General features: G+C 56.6%; 1 protein-coding gene across 2 annotated transcripts; it reads right to left on the reverse strand.

Moving 5' to 3' along the window:
- Window positions 1-1240: 1240 nt before the first annotated feature.
- Window positions 1241-11937, reverse strand: LOC121148807 (aminopeptidase N-like). Of its 2 annotated transcripts, none has more exons than XM_040969125.1 (21): window positions 11730-11937; window positions 11150-11570; window positions 10663-10805; window positions 10437-10573; window positions 10034-10160; window positions 9789-9943; window positions 9494-9607; window positions 9249-9392; window positions 9075-9140; window positions 8921-8986; window positions 7701-7876; window positions 7497-7573; window positions 6832-6965; window positions 6676-6731; window positions 6097-6244; window positions 3848-3939; window positions 3464-3574; window positions 3165-3332; window positions 2385-2525; window positions 2091-2172; window positions 1241-1526 (listed from the first exon to the last, which is right to left on the reverse strand). In XM_040969125.1, exons 1-21 carry the CDS (start codon window positions 11923-11925, stop codon window positions 1374-1376), a joined length of 2907 nt encoding a protein of 968 aa, XP_040825059.1. In that variant the 5' UTR covers window positions 11926-11937; the 3' UTR covers window positions 1241-1373. The 2 variants fall into 2 exon arrangements, with proteins under 2 accessions (XP_040825059.1, XP_040825058.1); XM_040969124.1 differs by having other exon boundaries at window positions 11150-11582; window positions 11742-11925.
- Window positions 11938-18508: the final 6571 nt, after the last annotated feature.

The following is an 18508-nucleotide window of genomic DNA, read 5'->3' on the forward strand; positions in this document are numbered from 1 at the left end:
CTTCTTTGTGCCTGCTGTGCTGCTGGACGAAACAACCTCTTTACAAATCCTCACCCCTGCACCTCCTGGCTCCCCCAGGGGCCTGAGAGCCAGGCTAGACCCCTCCACCACTCTCATGGCTGTTAGCACCCTGCACTCCTGCTTTCATCTTAAGGCCATGCACTGCCTCCACTCTGCCAGGACCCTTGGCAGCCCGGGGACTTGCCTCCAGCCCCAAGAGTTGCCCAGTTCGCAGCACCTCGAACCTGCCTCAGCACAGGGGATGAAATGAAGGCAGCAGGCACTGCTGCCCAGGTGCACAACACCTGTGCAAGGACTGGCGGCCAGGGGCGTCCATGTGCACACACCCAGGGTCCCCAACCTCCGTGCCTCCCATGCACCCCAACTCCCCTCCACCCTGGCTCCTTCAGGTTTGGTGCACTGCTGTCATGTAACAATAAGTTAAGGGTCCCAGTGGTGTGGCCTAGCAGGTAAAGTCCTCACCTTGAATGCCCCAGGATCCCATATGTTTGCCGGTTCTAATCCTGGCAGCTCCACTTCCCATTCAGCTCCAGGCTTGTGTCCTGGAAGACTGTTGAGGACAGCACAAAGCTTTGGGACCCTGCACCCACAGAGGGATACCCAGAGGAAGTTCCTGGATCCTGGCTTTGGATCGGCATAGCACTGGCCGTTGCGTTCACTTGGGGAGTGACTCATCAGACGGAAGATCTTCCTCTCTGTCTCCCCTCCTCCTCTCTGTATATCTGACTTTCCAATAAACAAATAAATCTTTTTAAAAAAACAGTTTACAATAAGTTAAGGCTCATTTAGAAATCCTTTATTTACATGTCTTTTTAGAAAAAAAAAAATACACAGATTTGGTGCCCTGTTGATTCCTGGGGCTTGAGGGGCTCTTTATCGGCAGGTGAGAGGATGCAGGGCAGCCCCCTCAAGACCGTCCATTTCCCATCAAAGGCTTCTGTCCAAAGGGCCCTGGAGCTGGGCCTCCCTGAGATTGGACCCCAGATCTAGCATTCACGCCAGGCCTGGGGTAAGACTGGCAGGAGGGTGGAGCTGGGAAGGGCTCTGGGCAAGATTGACAGGAGGGTGGGGCTGGGAAGAACTCTGGGCAAGATTGACAGGAGGGTGGGGCTGAGAAGGACTGGGCAAGACTGACAGGAGGGTGGGGCTGGGAAGGGCTCTGGGCAAGATTGACAGGAGGGCAGGGCTGGGAAGGGCTCCACCAGCCCCACCAGCAAAAGCCTGACTGGCAGGGCAGAAAGAACTCAGTCCTTTAGGGCTCAGGACGCTGGTGCTTCAGGAACTGGCACTTGCTGTGGCCTCTGGCACACCTGGGCACTTTGTGTGTGGCCAGGCGACACGAAGGTCCGGGACTAGGCGCTGTTTTCCGTGAACCACGTGAGCACAGCATCCCGGTTCTCGCTCACCCACTTGATGTTGGCTCTCGTCTGCTCCAGGGCCTGCTCCAGTGCCCGGGTGCCTGAGCCGAAGCCCGTGTCCAAGTTGTTCAACCTAAACTGCTCCAGCTGCAAGTAAGATAGAGGGCTTCAGCCCGGGCTGCAGGCAGACGCAGCCTCTGGGGCAGCTCTTCCAGCGGCGTCCCCACCTCCCACCATCCCCTGCCACTCTGGTCCCTGAGACAGGACAGGTGTACCCTGCACACAAAGTCTGTCCCTCTTCTCTAACTCTGTCTTTCAAATAAACAAGTAAACAAACTTCAGACAGGACAATAAGGAGTTGTTCATGTTTGTGGATTTGCTAATGACTGTGTTTGTGCAATAGTTGTAGATAAAATCAGCATCTGTGATTTCTTTGAAATGGCCTTATCTGAAAGAACATTGGCAAAATTTTGCCCATTTTTAAACCTGGATAATGGGAACACGAGAGGGTCACTTGATGGTCCTCTACCTCAAAGTTCCAGAATGAATGTTTCTAATTCTGGTACAACTGTCAGCACTGACCCCGGCAGGCTACTTGGTGCCTTCCGTGTGAGCTCAGGGACCAGGGCTGAATGGCCACTGTGCCCCAACCCCAACCACCAGCCTGAGAGGGGAGCAGGGAGAGTGCCCGGGAGGGGGTCTGCTTCTCACCTGCTGCAGCTCATACTCAGTGGAGAAGCGGCGGGTCACCGTGCGGATGAGGCTGGAGAAGGAGAAGGAGCCGCCGCCATAGCTGCAGGGCAGGGAGGGGAGTGTGAGGGCCATGCAGGTGCTCACTCACAGAGGCGGAGCAGGAAACACAGTGCCTTGTCCTCCCACACCTGCCTCCCACCCTGGCCCTCAAACATGGCTCATCTTTGCCCACTCTATGCAAGGCCTGAGCCTGCAGCATTCCACGCATACAGACAGACCAGTACCATCAACCCCATCCCCACTCTCACTCACTCCTCAAAGAGCCTCTTCCAGTTGCTCTGGATGAAGTCCCAGACCAGCGACTGGCCGACGACGTTGTTGGCAATGTTGTTGATGGTGGAGGTGGCGTCCTGCCTCCGGATGTAATCGGAGTTCAGGGTATAGCTCAGGTACCTGTGAGGACAGGGCTCTGGGTGCATGGCCATGGGCAAGGGCTATTGTGTGCCAGCCATCCAAGAGAGAAACCAGGAGTGCTGGCACCCCATTTTGTGCCCACACAGCCCCTGCAACTAAGGGGCCCTTGTCCCTTCTCCCTCAATAAAAGAAGGCTGAGTCTGGCTTTGCCAAGTGTCATGCTTGCCACGTGAGATTAGACTTGCCATGCCATTTACTGTGGTGCAAATGAGGCACACAGAGAAAGGAGGAAACCTCTTTCAGGGGCTTGAAGGGCTGCATTCCAGGGGCAACTCGGGGCCAGCTGTGCCACAGCCCATAAACCAAGTCAGCATCCACACATAGGCTAAGAAACTGCAGCAGGGGAACCCATGGGACATGGACCCTTCCAGGGCTGTCACTGTCGGCATCTTCCAGTCTTTGGACAAATTGTTTTGCTTCCCTAAATGATAGCGTCCTCCAGTGTCAGCTAGAGCCAATCTCCCTCTGGATCACCAAGCCATGCCCCCATTAAAGCCATGCCCCTCTCAGCCCATCACACAAGGGTGCAGGATCACCTTAGTGAGGCATGAGGTGGTTGCTGCTGCTGCTTCCTGGGTGGGGGGGCCCTCAGTCTGCTGCCCCCTCTGGGGTCCTCACCTATTCAGGATCCACACTTCGTTGCTGCAAGCCAGGGCTGTCCGGAGCTTGTCAGCCTCGTTCACCAGGGTCTCCTTCTGGAACTGCTCCCAGGCAAAGTCCCACTCCCTCTCTCCACCCTGGGCAATGGCGTTGCAGTAGACGGTGGAGCGCAGGTTGGGGTGGATCCTAGTGTGGGGTGAGGGTGGGGTGTCAGGAGTGGAGGGCAGCAGGGAGGGTGGGAGAAGGGGCTTGCTGAGAACAGGGCTATAGGGTTCCAGGGCATGGCGGCTGAGGGGTGGCACAGGGGAGACACTTACGGGTTTTCACTTGGGTTAACCATCCACTGGTTGTAGAGGTTAGTGACCAGGGTATGACACTCCGGAAGCCCATTGGAGCAGGCGGTGCTGATGGCGTTCACCTCGTTGTACCTGTCCCAGGGGGACATGCAGTTAGCACCCTTGATGCAGACTCTGGCCAAGATGCAGCTCACGAGGCACAGCCCCAGCCTTCACCCCAGGAGCTGTGTGACCTCCACCTGCTAGGACAGCCCTGGCCCAAGCTAAAGTGTGGGTCCCTGAAGGGGTGTCTTCCCGGTGGCAGCATGGCCCTGCCAGGTGGTGAGAGCTCAGAAGAACACTGCCAGGGGGTGTCTGTGGTTCCCCATGTCCCTCGACCTTCAGTACAATGTGGGTCCCACTCACTGTTCCATCAGAGTCCCTGGGCGATTTTGCCATTCGTTGGTTATAGTTCTGAAGTGCTCGAACAGGGGCTGGACCTGCTTCCTCAGGTAGTTCTGTGGAAGAAACATGAGTGTGCAAGGATTCACACTGAGCTGCTGCGAGGAACCTATAGGCTTTTCCTGGGCAGCACTCAAAGGTGCCAGCACAAGCCTAGATGTCACATTCAGAGCCGACTTTCCTCTCCTCACAGCATGCAACAGGGATGGGCATTTGCACAGGTTAACAATCCACTCAGGATGCCAGCATCTTACATTCAAGTGCCTAGTTGTGGATCCTAAGGCTCACCCAGACAGACAGTTGTGATGGCTCGAGTGCTTGGGACACTGTACACTACACAAGAAGACTTGGATTGCATTCCCAGCTCCCAGCTCCAGCCTAACCCAGCCCAACCCAGCTCTTGGAGGCAAGTGGGGAGGGAACCAGCAGATGGAAATTCTAAGTGTCTGTGTGTTTCTCAAACAAAGAAAAGTTTTAATAGGAGAGACAGCTGAATTCACTTTAAAAAGGAACAAGCCAGGGTCAGGGAGAACACACTTGGTCTAGGTACACATTGCACTGGATTCAGAAACCACAGGAGAACAGGCAGCAAGTGAGTGAGGGCAGTGGGAGCTCCTGCCATGGTCATTTGCTGGCAAGCTTCCTTTTTTCTATACCTTATTTATTGCATGGCACAGCTAAACTTTGCACACAGCCCCTTTCAGGGAACTCAAGAAGGCCAGCCCCACCTGTTCACATGGTAGGTGGGTTCATGCAACCAGGTGATCTCCACACCACAGGAGAGGGAAGGAACTCTGAGAACAGGGCAGAAGCTGTGGCTGGAAGCACAGAGCAGACATGAGCCTGGTCCAATCAGCGGGGAGCAGTCAGAGCTGATCACCTTCCTACAGAAGGGGTGATAAGAGCAAGGGGCTGTGGGACAAGGCTCAGTACTGAGGGGTTGGGCTGCGGATGGCGGCTAGAACTGCTCCTGCCACCCACACCCCAAGCCTGGGCTTGAGTCCTGGCTCAGCTTCCTGATACTGCACACCCAGGGAGGCAGCGGGTGATAGCTCAAGTCATTGGGTTCCTGCAACCCACGTGGAGACCACGATGGAGTTCCAGGCTGTTGTTATACTTGGTCCAGTCGTAGCTGTTGTAGGTATTTGGGGCAGATGGAAGCCTTCTCTCTCTGCCTCTTAAATGTATAAATGAAAAGGAACTTGGGGGTCAGGTCTGCAGGGGCCGAGATGAGCCAGGAGCTACAGGCAACTGCAATGGCCCAATGGGTAAGATTGCCCATGGCATAAGAGAATCCAGAACCAGCATAACACAGTGGGAGGACTAATAAAGGGGTCAGATGTCTTAGGTTTCCATCCTGCAAGGTGGCTTACCAGCTCCCCTGCACACAAACTCAGCAATCCAACAGGGGTTCTAGGCCACCTGCTAGTAACAAACAGGGACCTGGAGACCTCAACAAAGCCCAGACAAACCCAGGCTGGCCTTGGAGCAGGACTCAAATCCAGGGTCTTAGGAAACCAGTTTTCTGAAGTCCCCTCCTCCTGTGATTCAAGCACATAAGAGGATAGTGGAGGGGACCCAGGGAAAGACACTCCAAACTTCCTTCACCAAAACATGTTAGCCACGTGAGTCATCAACTCAAAGGCACCCACACAGCATATCACATTGAAGTGCTACACTTTAGCTGAACGAATCCCCAAGGGATCAGACGCGTCTGCATTCTGTGGTTTTTCTCTCTGATGTGTTATAATCAATGCTGCCATGTGCATTGCATCTATTTTGGGAAGGCAGCTTCAGTCAGAATAAACTCTGGGGCGGCTTGATTTCCCTGCAGCATTTTCGCCAGACCCCACGTGCTAGCCGGACAGAGAAGGGACAGTTCATAGGGCCGGGAGAGGCACCCCAAGTCACACGGCCACGGAGAGATCCATTTTCCACCACAGCCGTCCCCAGCACCAGGCTTTCTGTGCATCCCCAAAGTATTTACATATGGGATCTCAAAGCCACCAACTTGGCTGTGAGTCTCAGCATCCTATTATGTTCCTGCCCCATCCCCAACCTGTGCACCTGCTGCATGCCTTCTGTCTTCACCTCTGCAACCTCTGATTCCCCCACCCCTCTGCCAAGCCCAATGCTGGGCAACCGTCCTGGTCCTGAGCGAACACAGGCACCAGTGCTGATGGGCCCATGAGCCTGGCCACGCTGCTCCATACCTTCATGGGGCCGTAGACCTCGGAGCGGTCGAACATGAGCCTGAAGTAGTTGAGGCTGCTGAGGGCGGCCTCCCAGGGCATGTACTCCGTCTCTCGAATCAGGAAGAGGGTGTTATTCAGGGCCAGGGTCACGGGGATTCTCTTGGCACTGGGAAAATACCGGAGAGGCTCAAGTATACAGTGCCCCGATGCCCACGCCCTCAAGGACATGCTTCAACCCTTGGTCCCTGGGCTTTCGAGGGCCTGAGATGTGAGAACCCCAACACAGCAGCACTGGCCATGGGGAGGTAGTGGCCAGTCTCAGGTGACTACTCAATGTACCCATTTTATAGATTAGAAAACCGATGCTCTCTAAGTGCTTACCCAGGCCTCTCCCTCCACCCCCATCCTGCCCATCCCAGGTTGTTTAAGCACCCAGCACAGGGGCCTCAGGACAATCTTTGTGCCTTTGGGTGAGTCAGGCTTGCTGCCTGGCAATGGCCTCAGGCAGGTGCTCAGATAGTCATCTGTAAAATGGAGAGTGGGGGCTGGGGGAACTCAGCTTGCGCAGGGCACCTGATGCCGGGTTGGGGAGCTCACCTGGCCATGTTGAAGCCATCATGGATGATCTGTGCCCGGTTAATGACAGGGATGACCTGTGGGAAGAGGGGAAAGCAGAGCGTGTGACCTCGGGCCAGCCTCGGGCAGGAGCAGCCTTGTGGTCTAGCGTCGTGTCCTGGGGCAGGGGCCACCCACCGATGGGTCACTCTGCAGCTGAGCCTGAAGCCTCCTCCAGTTGTCTTCGTCGTAGTTCACCTGGTAATACCCCGTCACATTGATGTTTGCAAGCACCCAGTCATTGCCTTCTGCTCTGAACAGCGGGTTCTGGGCTGTGGGAGGGACCAGCATTGGAATAAGGGGTTATTCAGAAAGCCGCGGCCTCCTCTCCGGGCTGCATTAGCCTGGCTCACCTCCCCCAGGAAGCCTTCCCTGACTTCTCCATGAGATGGAATCTCTTTGGCTCCCAGCTCCTGCCCCGCTAGCCCAGTCACACATGCTCAGGGCAGCACCCAGCCCGGCCCTGTGATGCTGTCCACCACTTGTCTCCCTCCCCATCCCTGCCAGCCAACTGGCCTTGACCTTCACTTCCTCAGTGCCTGGGACAGTATTCTAGGCAGGGTTTAAGCATTTTCTGCAGATTCTCCCCTTCCTTCCCCAGTGGAGTAGCTACTGTTCTCAGCCTCATTCCACATAGAGAGGGATAGTGGTTTGCTCAGGGTCACACAACTGGGCAGCCACAAAGCAGGTTTGGACCAAAGAGGCTGGCTCCATCAGGGGGCCCTCATTGCAGGCACAGGCTGGGGGTTGTGCGTGGGGGGCTGAGTGTCTCCTAAGGGGTTCGGGGAGCAGGGCTGGGTTACCTTGAGCATTCTGTAGCCAGAATCCCTCCTGCTGCTGGCCACTTTTTATGGATGACACAGGCACAATCCACAGGTAGCTGTAAGCAGAGAGCCGGGCACCAGGCAGTGAGGGACAGCAACTCCTCCCAGGCCCTCCCACCTCTGACACCCAGCTGGACCCCCACCCTCAGGATTCCCCACTCTCCCTAGGGACTGTGAACTCACTTGAACTCGGATGGGCGAGTGACGTTGGACTCAGGGTCCAGGAGGAAGTGCTCCTGGGAGATGGTCCCTGTGGTGGTATTGATGGTGACCACGGGGAAGCCCATCTGCAGGATCCAGCGGTCCATGATGTCACGCACTGAGGCAGGCAGCTGGATCTGATTCTGATTGTCAACGGCCTATGGCGGAACAAGGGTGCACAGTTGTTCCTTAGTCACTATGCTTCCTTGTCCGCCTGCCCAGACTGGCCTGTGCTAATCTAGGAGATCCTGGTGGGGAGGTCAGAGACGGGCAGGGCCAGAGAACCTGAGGGCCATGGAGCCCATTCTACACCCTATGGGAATCATGTACTGGAGATGGTGACTGGGATGCCTGCACCTGCGCATGAGCAACCTGTGGCAGGATGAGAAAGGAGAGGAGACAGAGAAGGGAGCCCACAAGGGCAGAAGTAATGGCTAGACACAATTGTGGACTCCTGAAAGGCAGCTGCTTTCATAATCACACAAAAATTCAGCAACAACTGAGCCCCTGTGAAAACAGCAAACACCGAGGCAGGAAAAAAAAATGAAGGCAGGAGAGTGGCAGGTGCAGGCTGGGAGGGAAGGGGCCTGAGGGCCACACAGGTATAGATGGTGGGGAGGGAGGCAGTAAAGGAGGTGATGCTGGGTCTAGGCCAAAAGGGACCATGATGGTGCTACCACCTCAGTGGGTCTGCAGCCAGGCTCTATAGAGCAGATTGGCCAGGAGAGCACTGGTGCCTGGGACAAGACACAGCTGCCCTTGCTGCTGGGCATGGGGCTGACCTTGCCTGAGGACTGGGCCACTAGTGGGGGACTGTGGACTCCTACTCTGGGTGAGGCAGGGTGGGGCAGGTTGGCAGGTGTGGTAGACAATGGTTTACCCAATTGCCAGGGGCTATCAGGGATAGAGCTATTGTCAAGGGCACTGGTATGTGCGAGGAGCCCGGGAGGGGCTGGCTGGGGCACAGGGCAGCCAAGACTGCTGAGTCGGGAGATGACAGACTCCAAAGTTCTGGGTGCAGGAGAAGCAGGGTCCAGGCTCAGGCAGCCCCAGGCTGGTCTCCTCGCCACTACAAGGAAGCATCCATCCCTGCAGCCATGACCCAGACTGAGGCTCTCCATGACCCACCTAAGCCATCTGTGCCATCCCTGGCATTAAGGACCTGCCACTGCCCTAAGGCACGTGGGCTGACCAGCACGTACCTGCTGCAGGTGCTCCCACAGGTCCAGGTAGACGGTGTTGTTGTAGGAGAAGGTGTGCAGGTAGGACTGTGAGAGGAGAGGTGGTAGTGAGTGCCAAACCCAGGACCCAAGGAGAACCCTATGCCCTGGGACCAGCCAGGGTCGCCGCACTCACCGCCAAGCCCAACTTGAATAGGTCCTCAGTCAGGAAAGTAGACAGCATCCTGAGCACAGAGGCGCCCTACAAGGGTGAGGGCATGCAGGGAGTGAGGAGGCCGTGCCCTGCCAACTCTGCTGCCAGGAGTGACAGGGCACACCTCCCACCCCGGGCCCCTCACTGAGGCAGCACCTTGTTGTAGGTGATGGAGTCAAAGAGCTCGCTGATCTGGGCAGGCGTCATGACCTCGTCGGCCGGTGAGGACAGGGGGTGGGAGGAGGCCAGGGCATCCACAGCCATCACATAGTGCAGGTCGTTCAGCACTATGAGGTCCCTCTGCAAAATCCCCCCCAGCTGTCAGATTGGCCCAGCAGGGGCTGAGGGTGGCTCGGGGGTTCCTCCACCTGCCCACCCCCAGATCAACCAAGCTGGCTCACCAGATTCCAGGTGGGTTCGGCGTAGTCAGCACCCAGGTACTCCACATAGGAGGCAAAGCCCTCGTTCAGCCACAGGTCGTTCCACCAGTCCACGGTCACCAGGTTGCCGAACCACTGTCAGAGAAAGACGTCAGCTGGCAAGCCCCAGTGGTGCCAGCATCACCCTTGGCTAAGCGCTTCCCCCTCCAGACCTAAGGGGCTTGGCTGGCATCTCTGTGACCCCTCTGCTGCCCTGCCCTTCGCATGGCTCATGCTCTCCTATTTTCCTCTGCCCACAACATGGCTGGGTGGCTACCTGGTGGGCTAGCTCATGAGCCACCACAGTGACCACCCGCTCCTTATTGCCGATGGAGGAGGACACGGGGTCATAGAGCAGGGCGTTCTCCCGGTAGGTCACCAGTCCCCAGTTCTCCATGGCGCCAGCATTGAAGTCAGGCAGGGCAATCTGGTCTGCAAGAGAAGAAGTGATGGCTTGTCTTCAGGAGGTGGCCTCCGGGTGGGGTGCCCTCACCTGGCTCCTCTTCAGGGCTCCCCACGCACCAGATTTGGGCAGCGGGTAGGGTGTGCTGTAGTGTTGAGCAAAGAATTCAAGGATGGGACCAGTCACATTCAGGGCATACTCGCCGTGGCCTTCATCAATGGCAGCTGGTCTAGCCCAGATGCGGATCTGCAGGGTGGCAGGGAAGAGTTAAGTGTGTGGGAAAGGGAAAAGGCTGCCAAGGGCCCCATCCATGCTACTGAGAGGCTGGGGGACTTTGAGGGACTTTGGAGTCACAATTAGCTATGCTGTGGCTGGCACTCGAGGGGAAGACTGAGACTCAGGGAGCTTAGAGCTGCAGCCCAAACTTGCTCAGGGCTCGGTTTGGACCCTGACCAGCCAGGAAGCAGCTGGTGTGGGGCGAGAACCCAGGGACAGCCAAGGCCTGGAGAGCCAAGTATGTACCTGAACATTATTGGGTGTATAATTCTCTATGCTTGTGAATTCACTGACAATGTAGGCCAGCAGGTACGTGGACATCCTGGGGGTGGTCTCGTATTCCGTGACGTTCCAGCTGGGGTCTCCAGGAAGTGGGGTGCTACCTGGGGAGTGGACACATGACTGCATGTCACTGCACTACCTCCCTCTCGACCCCCACCCCCTGACCCCAGTCCCGGGCAGACCCCCTCACTTTTGGGAGGCATGTTGGAGAGGGCCGTGTGGTTTGCAGGGTGGATGAGTGTGATGTTGAACGTGGCCTTCATTGCTGGCTCATCAAAGCACGGGAAGGATTTCCGGGCATCCGCAGCCTGCATCTGTGTGGTGGCCACCACCCTGTCCAAACCCACAGGGTTGGAGTAAGTCAGCAGGGGAAGGGGTGCCAGAAAGTGGTCCTGGCTGTATCCTGGTCCTCTCTGCCTTGGCAGGCAGGCAGCCTTGGCATAGCAGGCCAGCCGGCCACAGAGGAGACAGGTGCCCCTTTTGGAGTCAAAGTCTGGGCAGGTCCCACCCTTGAACTGGCTAGGGAGTGTGGGCAAGTTTCTGTCCTGCCTGTGCAGGGGACACTTCTGTCCTCTCCGACTTCCAGGTGAGGGCAACCTCCCACAGTCCCTCAGGGCCCCGGTTCTGCCTTAGCACCCAGGTATCTCCCCAGTGCACAGAGCCAGCCCCCCACTCACTTTCTGATGTTGCCCTCCGTGTACTCGCTGCGGTAGAAGCCTGCCAAGTCGTCAGCCAACTCGCCCTGGAACACAGTGTCCATCTCGTACTGGCTGCCCGCCGTCAGCGAGCCCTGCAGGTGCACCACTAAGTACTCGGTGAGCTCCACCAGCTCCGTGCGGTCGATGGCAGGTGGCTGGGAGCCCCCCACGCCCCGCAGCACCACATGGTGGCCCTGAAAGGTGGTATAGTTGAGCTTCTTGCTGTGGATGATGATGACATTGGTGGCCTGCTGGCAGGTGAAGCGGACTGTGCTGTTGCCCGTGAAGATGTAGAAGTTCTGGTCGTTGGGGGTGAGGTAGGGCCGCAGGACCACGTTGTAGGAGTCAGGGATGAGCGTCCTGGGCAGGCGGTACTGGTTCCATGGCAGGCTCTGGTCCACGGTGGGAGTTGGAGTGGTGGTCGGCGTGGTGGTGGTGGTGGTGGTGGTGGTTGGCAAGGTGGTGGTGGTTGGCGTGGTGGTGGTGGTAGTAGTGCTGGTGGTGGTGGTGGTCGTTGGCGTGGTGGTGGTGGTGGTGGTGGTGGTCGTTGGCGTGGTGGTGGTGGTGGTGGTGGTCGGCGTGGTGGTGGTGGTGGTGGTAGGGCTTGTGGGAGCCACGCAGGGGCTCTCAGCCGAGTTCTTGCTCTTCTCCTGGGCGTACACCACGGACAGGGCCACGATGGTGCACAGAGCAGCCACACCCAGGATGATGCCCAAGATGCCCAATGGCTTGGAAATGTAGAAGCCCTTGGCCATGGTGAGGCTGGGAGAGAGCCTGGGCAGCTGGGGCCAGTCAGGGACCAAAGCAGTGTGGGACCAGCCTTATATCCCCCATGGGGAGGGGCCCCACTGTCCTTCAATTGGGTAAAAATTAACCGGGGCTCAGACAGGCAAAGGTCACTGCACTGGGCAAGGGCTAGTCCAGGCACGGTGCTAGGAGTGTGGCTCAGCTCGGCTTGGGGTGCCTGCTGGGGCAAACAGGTGTCAGGTTATCGACCGCAGCAGGTGGCATCCCTCTGCCTGCCACCAACCTGGACAGGGTTGTGGGTGAGACATGCGTGGAGCAGGTCCATCTGGGGCAAACTGTCCTGGATGTGCTGGATGGCCACCCTCAGGGTGGATCCCTGGCAGGGTGCCAGGACTCCCAGGCCCTGCCTCTTTCACATTATTGCTGAGCAGGGAGTTCTCCCAGCAGTCACACTCTCCCTTCTTGCCAAAATCCTCAGCTAACAGCAGAGGAAAGCCGCCATGTGTGATTTGTTCTGCCTTCTCTCTTAGACAGGCAAGGAGGCTGTTGCAAGCTTACCTCTTCCCCGCTGGGATCTAACACAGGTAACTTGACCTTTCTGAACTGCTTTCTTCATGAATAAATGACAGCATCCACAAACGGAATTGATGGACAAGCACGCTGGGACACCACAAGCAGGACCCAGCAGCCACTGCCTCCGGCTCACCCCTAGCTCAGACACAGCCTCCCCTGCCAGCGTAGAGTCCACCAAGCTCCCACTTCTCTGCTCAGAAAGAAGCCAATGCAGCCAGTCCTGGTCACCACCGCACCCTTCCATTGGCTTCCAACTTCCACCTGCCAGCACATCTGATCACTGTGCACCAAGGCTTCCAGACTTCCATTTGCTCCCAAGGATCCAGTCCAAACCACTGGTAGGGAGCAATAGACCTGTCCCTGGCCCCAGCCTCATGACCACCATATTCCCCACCACATAGCTCTGACCTTGACACATGCTTCTCTCCCCTCTTGCCCTGTTCACTCTCCAAGTCTTCCTTGGAGAAGTGGCCCTTGACTCTCCAGCCAGGCCAAGCCCTCCTGAGTCCTGTCAGTCCCATAAACTTCTTTAAACCCGGCCCCTAAGTGCTCTCACCCACCTGCCCGACGTGGTGATGCCCTGAGCCCTGGACCACAGCCCCCATAAGGACAGGGTCTTAGTTGTTTCCGGTTACTAGTCCTTAGCATGGGGACTGGCACATAGCAGGTGCTGAACTTACATTGGCTTTTAACATTTTTCAATTTATTGATTTTTTGTTTTATTTGAGAGACTGAGAGAGCATTCCCCTCTGATCTGGATCATTCCCCAGGCACCCACTACAGCCAGGACTGGACCAAGTGACAGTTCAGGACCCGGCCTGACTGTTGCTTGAGGGCCTTGTTACTTGCCCCACCCACATCAGCCTGGAGCTGGCCAGAGGCCTTGCTGGATAGGCAGACACGTGATGCGTTCATTCAGGCCCTAGGACAGGAGTGGCTGAGTAACTGTGTTATGGGGTACAGCCAGTGATAGTGGGCAAATGAAACTTAGTTTTGTCCCCTATCCTCTGTCCTGAAGATGGGTCCTAACAGCAATGAAGTGATAATTGAATCCTCAACCACTTTCCCCATGTCCTAATTTAGCCAGGATATTGGATGCAGACAAGTCTAATTAGTCTAAGCATTTTCAGCTACAAGCCCAATTCCTGTTCCTGCCCATCCCAATGAGCACCAATTAACTCCTTAACTCACAACACTTAAGTATTCGCTCCTGCCCACCTGTGACTCACCTAGCAACTGAGAGAAGACAGTATTACATTGTCGTGTAACCACTCCCCTCACAAGCCCCTTTAAAAGGCCAGGGTAGCAGGGGCTCTCTCCCCCTCTCTCTGTGTTTCTGGCAAGGTGCTTCCATTATGCTAGCACCTCAACTCTTGGCTGACCCAGGACAGGTGAACCCCTAGGCATGGTACCTGTGTACTGCTTAGATGGAGCAATGGTTATAATAATGCTGTTTCTGGTTTGTGTGCTGTCAGGAGTTCCAGGAGAGGTGAGGCCTAGCAGTATTGGAATGTGGGCAGAGAAACCAGGGAAAGGTGAATGTCCGCAGCTTTGTAAGTGTGTCCCGGTTCTTTGTAAGTGTGTCCTGCTTATTCATTGCATGTCACTTAGGATAACTTACATTGTTGGGGAAGCTGGGACATAGGTCTTCAGCTTAATGGATGGACATAAGGATAAAGACCATTTGTTCCTTTGGGATTATGATTGGTTGGATTGCCGTATGGACTTGTGATTTGCTCTTGTGCTTTATTATCACCAAGCTTGGTTAATAAAGACTCCTTAATAAGCCTTAGACATGTCTGGTGTGATCTCGCTCGCACCTTGCAACAACTGCCACCTCTCCCCTGGACTGCAGGAGCTGAGAACAGGGTCCTCAGAAAATTCTGGGTGTCCAATCTTTCAACCCTCAACACTGTCCATTTCCCCCAGGGGTGGCCATAGGCCAGCAGGGACAGCTCACTGTGCTTGGACCTGGGCTCACAGCCACAGGCACACATGGCAAGCCTTCGGGGTAGGCCAGAGCAGGAGCAGGCACCAGGAAGAGGCCTGGCCCCCAGAGAAACATGGCACATGCTCCCCGTCGCCCCTCCATCAAGGCTGAGTTTGTGGTGTGAGACCATCCCCTGCAACCCCTCCCCACCTCGGTAGCCAGAAGCCCCACAAGCCCGTGCATCTTAAGCCCTTCTCCAAACAGAGACAGCAGCCGCTGGCCCATTATGGTCTCTTCTTGCTTGCCTTGGGTGCAGAGCCTGGGCCCAGGTGGCAGGAACCTGTTCTCCCCTGGCAAGGGCCTCTGTTCCTCAGGGCTGGCACGGCAGGCAGCCCACAGCTGGTGCTGGTGTGTGAGAAAGCTTGGTTCAGGGCTACACAAGCAAGAGCCAGTCCCTGCTCCCTGCCCTAGGTAGCCATGGTCCTGTGTGTGCCCTCCCACCAAGTATGCATCAGCAGGGGGTTCCCCTGCTCCCAGCTGTCTCCTCCAGTCCCTTGGCACCCTTAGTTCGGGCCTGTGCCTCAACACCTGAGTGATTGTGGGCCACAGACTATCCCCACCACCTACAGATGGCCTCCAGACCCTGCCACTTCCACACCCATTCAATTCAAATTGTCAGGAAGACCGCGCCCTTTACTCCTGTAACACTCATCCTGCGGGGTGGACCAACCAACTCACAACTCTCATAGACCGGTAATCAAGATGCCCGCATCCCACACAGCCATGCCTGCTGTCCCAGCCTTGCTCTTCACTGCCGCTTCCTCCTAATGTTCACTCTGGGAGGTACAGGTGGTGGCTCAAGGAGCTGGGTCCCCACTTACCTGTGTGGGAGACCTAGATGGCGCTCTTGGCTCCTGGCCTCTGCCTGGCCCAGCCCTGGCTGTCCGCAGGCATTTGGGCGAGTGAACCAGGGGATCAGAGTTTTATCTCTCTCCTGCTCCATCAGAAATAAAATGTGGAAAAGGCAGGATGTTGGAGAGAAGGTGCCATGATCTCTTGGCAAAGCTCTCATGGACTTGGCAGTGCTGCCAACTTGGGGTGGGGGGCTGGAGGAGAGGTAATCTGGGGGGCTGGGTGTTGAGGGACGTGTAGGAGTTTACCCAGGCAAGTGAGGGGAGTGGAGCAGCATGAACCAAGCCAGAACAGAGTGGCTGATGTTCAAAGATGATGGGAGGAATGACAAGATCTAGGAAGGAGCTTGAGGGCCGGGCCACGTGGGGCCCTTTGCTTCCTAGGTGACAGGAGGCACTGGAGTCAGGGATGAGGGAGTGACCCAGTCAGAGCTGTTCTCGGGGCCCTGTGGCCACCTCCCAAGAATGGAGCCAGGCAGGGCAACCAGCACGCCGTCCAGGTGAGAGCAGAGCTGGGCTGCAGGCACACGTGGGGCTTCCCACTGACCTTGACCCAGCCCTTCAGGCCCGGCAGCATTTCTCCAGGCAGCCTCAGGTCCCTCTCTCCTGATGGAGGAAGCTTCCGCAATCACTGATGTTTCCTTTGTTGGAGATTCAGTTATTTGTAAGCAGAGTGAAAGGAGGAGGAACAGAGAAAGAGAGCTTCCGTGTGCTGACTCACTCCCCAAGTGTCCTCAATGGTCAGGGCTGGTCCACACTGAAGCCAGGAGTCAGGAACTCCCACCTGGGTCTCCCCCATGAGCAACAAGGCCATTTTTTACTGCCTTTGTATAAGATCCGTGCTCAGAGGGCCTACATTGTGGTGCAGTGAGGTAAGCTGCTGCCTGCAATGCTGGCATCCCATATGGGCACTAGTTCAAGTCCAAGCTGTTCTGCTATCCGTCCATCTCCCTGCTAATAATTTAGATATATATAAATTAACAGTGAGATGGAGATTGTAATAGTGTGCCAAGCTGTCAGGTGGTGTAATAAACACTCAATAGAATGGCTGAGCACATGCACCTGCCTAAGAGACGCCCTGGCCCATGCTGTGTGTTGAGCCAGCTGCTTCCAGGTGTGACCTGGGGCCCTGTGTTCCAGGCCTCAGCCAGGCAGGGAGGGCAGCCCAGGGTGTCACACAGTCCCGGGTCTCTCTGCTGCTTTGGTTCCTGTCTGACTGAGGCACATCTATCACCCTGGTCAGGGGCAGAGGGAGCCGTGCCCAGGCAGGACAAGAGAGCACACACCCTGGGGTGTGCAGAGATGAGGGAAGAGACCCCTCTAGCCGGCAGGAGCCATGTATGGTTGCCAGGATGTTCCCTTGCTGCTGCTGGCAGAGTCTAACTCTGTAAGACTCAGTTAAGCCCTCTGAACAAGAGCCCCTGTCCCTTCTCTTTGCTCAGACCCCTGGCTCCATTCCTGGCATGTGTGTCAGGGCCTGGCAGGGGCTGCCACCATGCTCTGTGTAACCGAGACCAGTCCACCCTACTTCCTGGAGGCTCCAGGCCCCATGCAGCGGAGAGGGAATGGCCAGCTGTGCCTGGCAGCTAAGGCTGGGACAGGGGAAGACTCCACCCAGACCAGGATCACACAGATCCGCAGGTTTCTGCTCTGCTGTCCCTGCAAGGGCAGATGGGAGCTGCAGCAGCCCAGGGGTCAGCAGCCTGCTTTAAGGCTGGTTCAGCCCTGAGGCTTGTCCATGGCTCCTCTGCAGGCCCAGCTGTGGCCAGGAAGCTGTCAAGCAGGGGTGGGGGTGGGGGTGTGGTGCCAGGTTTGGGGGAGGGGTCACAGACTAAGGGAAGTCCTGGCTTACCCACCCTTATCTGTAAAGCTGAGATAAGCCACGCCTTATCTCTGGGAGCCACTACAGCCTGGATGGGAAAGCTAGGAAGATCATGGGGCCAGTTCCTCTCCTGGCTGGTTCCCCCCAAGGTCAAGTGCCAGCCATGGCTGCTGGGTACTGGCCACAGGAAGGGCTGGCCAAGAGGGGAGGGGCTGCCTCTGGCTGGTGTCACCTGGCTGGCCTCAGCCCTGGGTCCTGCCCCACCCTTTGAAGTGCAGATGGTGGGGAATGGGTTTTTTCCCAGGCCTGAGGCAGAGGCTACTGCCAGTGAGTGCCCTCTGGTTTGTTACAAACAGGTGAGTTCCAGGCCTCTTTGGAGCCGCCAGGGAGTCCCTGTGGGGACAGCCCTCACCTGTCCTCAGCTGTCCTGCTCTGCCTCCACGCCTCAGCCCAGCTTCTTTGTGCCTGCTGTGCTGCTGGACAAAACAACCTCTTTACAAATCCTCACCCCTGCACCTCCTGGCTCCCCCAGGGGCCTGAGAGCCAGGCTAGACCCCTCCACCACTGTCATGGCTGTAAGCACCCTGCACTCCTGCCTTCATATTAAGGCCATGCACTGCCTCCACTCTGCCGCTTCTAATCCCGGCAGCTCCACTTCCCTTCCAGCTCCCTGCTTGTGGCCTAGGAAAGCAGTTGAGGACAGCCCAAAGCTTTGGGGCCCTGCACCCACAGAGGGATACCCGGAGGAAGTTCCTGGTTCCTGGCTTTGGATCGGCATAGCATCTGCCGTTGCATTCATTTGGGCAGTGAATCATCGGATGGAAGATCTTCCTCTCTGTCTTTCTTCTCTGTATATCTGACTTTCCAATAAATAAATAAATCTTTTTAAAAAAATAGTTAACAATAAGTTAAGGCTCATTTAGAAATCCTTTATTTACATGTCTTTTTAGAAAAAAAAAAATACACAGATTTGGTGCCCTGTTGATTCCTGGGGCTTGAGGGGCTCTTTATGGGCAGGTGAGAGGATGCAGGGCAGCCCCCTCAAGACCGTCCATTTTCCATCAAAGGCTTCTGTCCAAAGGGCCCTGGAGCTGGGCCTCCCTGAGATTGGACCCCAGATCTAGCATTCACACCAGGCCTGGGGTAAGACTGGCAGGAGGGTGGAGCTGGGAAGGGCTCTGGGCAAGATTGACAGGAGTGGTGGGGCTGAGAAGGGTTCCACCAGCCCCACCAGCAAGAGCCTGACTGGCAGGGCAGAAAGAACTTAGTCCTTTAGGGCTCAGGACGCTGGTGCTTCAGGAACTGGCACTTGCTGTGGCCTCTGGCACACCTGGGCACTTTGTGTGTGGCCAGGC

Source organism: Ochotona curzoniae, unplaced genomic scaffold (assembly GCF_017591425.1).
Source record: "Ochotona curzoniae isolate NIBS_2020 unplaced genomic scaffold, NIBS_Ocur_1.0 scaffold_4701, whole genome shotgun sequence".
In the NCBI taxonomy this organism is placed as follows: Eukaryota; Metazoa; Chordata; class Mammalia; order Lagomorpha; family Ochotonidae; genus Ochotona; species Ochotona curzoniae.

Bases quoted from the DNA above. Each gene is read 5' to 3' on its own strand.
- LOC121148807 (XM_040969125.1), bottom strand. From the start codon at position 11,925: ATGGCCAAGGGCTTCTACATTTCCAAGCCATTGGGCATCTTGGGCATC. The intron at 7,574-7,700 runs GTGAGTTCACAG...CTCTGCTTACAG, and splicing joins ACTCGCCCATCCGAGTTCAA to CTACCTGTGGATTGTGCCTG. The intron at 3,575-3,847 runs GTGAGTGGGACC...CCCCTGGGACAG, and splicing joins CCAGGGACTCTGATGGAACA to GTACAACGAGGTGAACGCCA.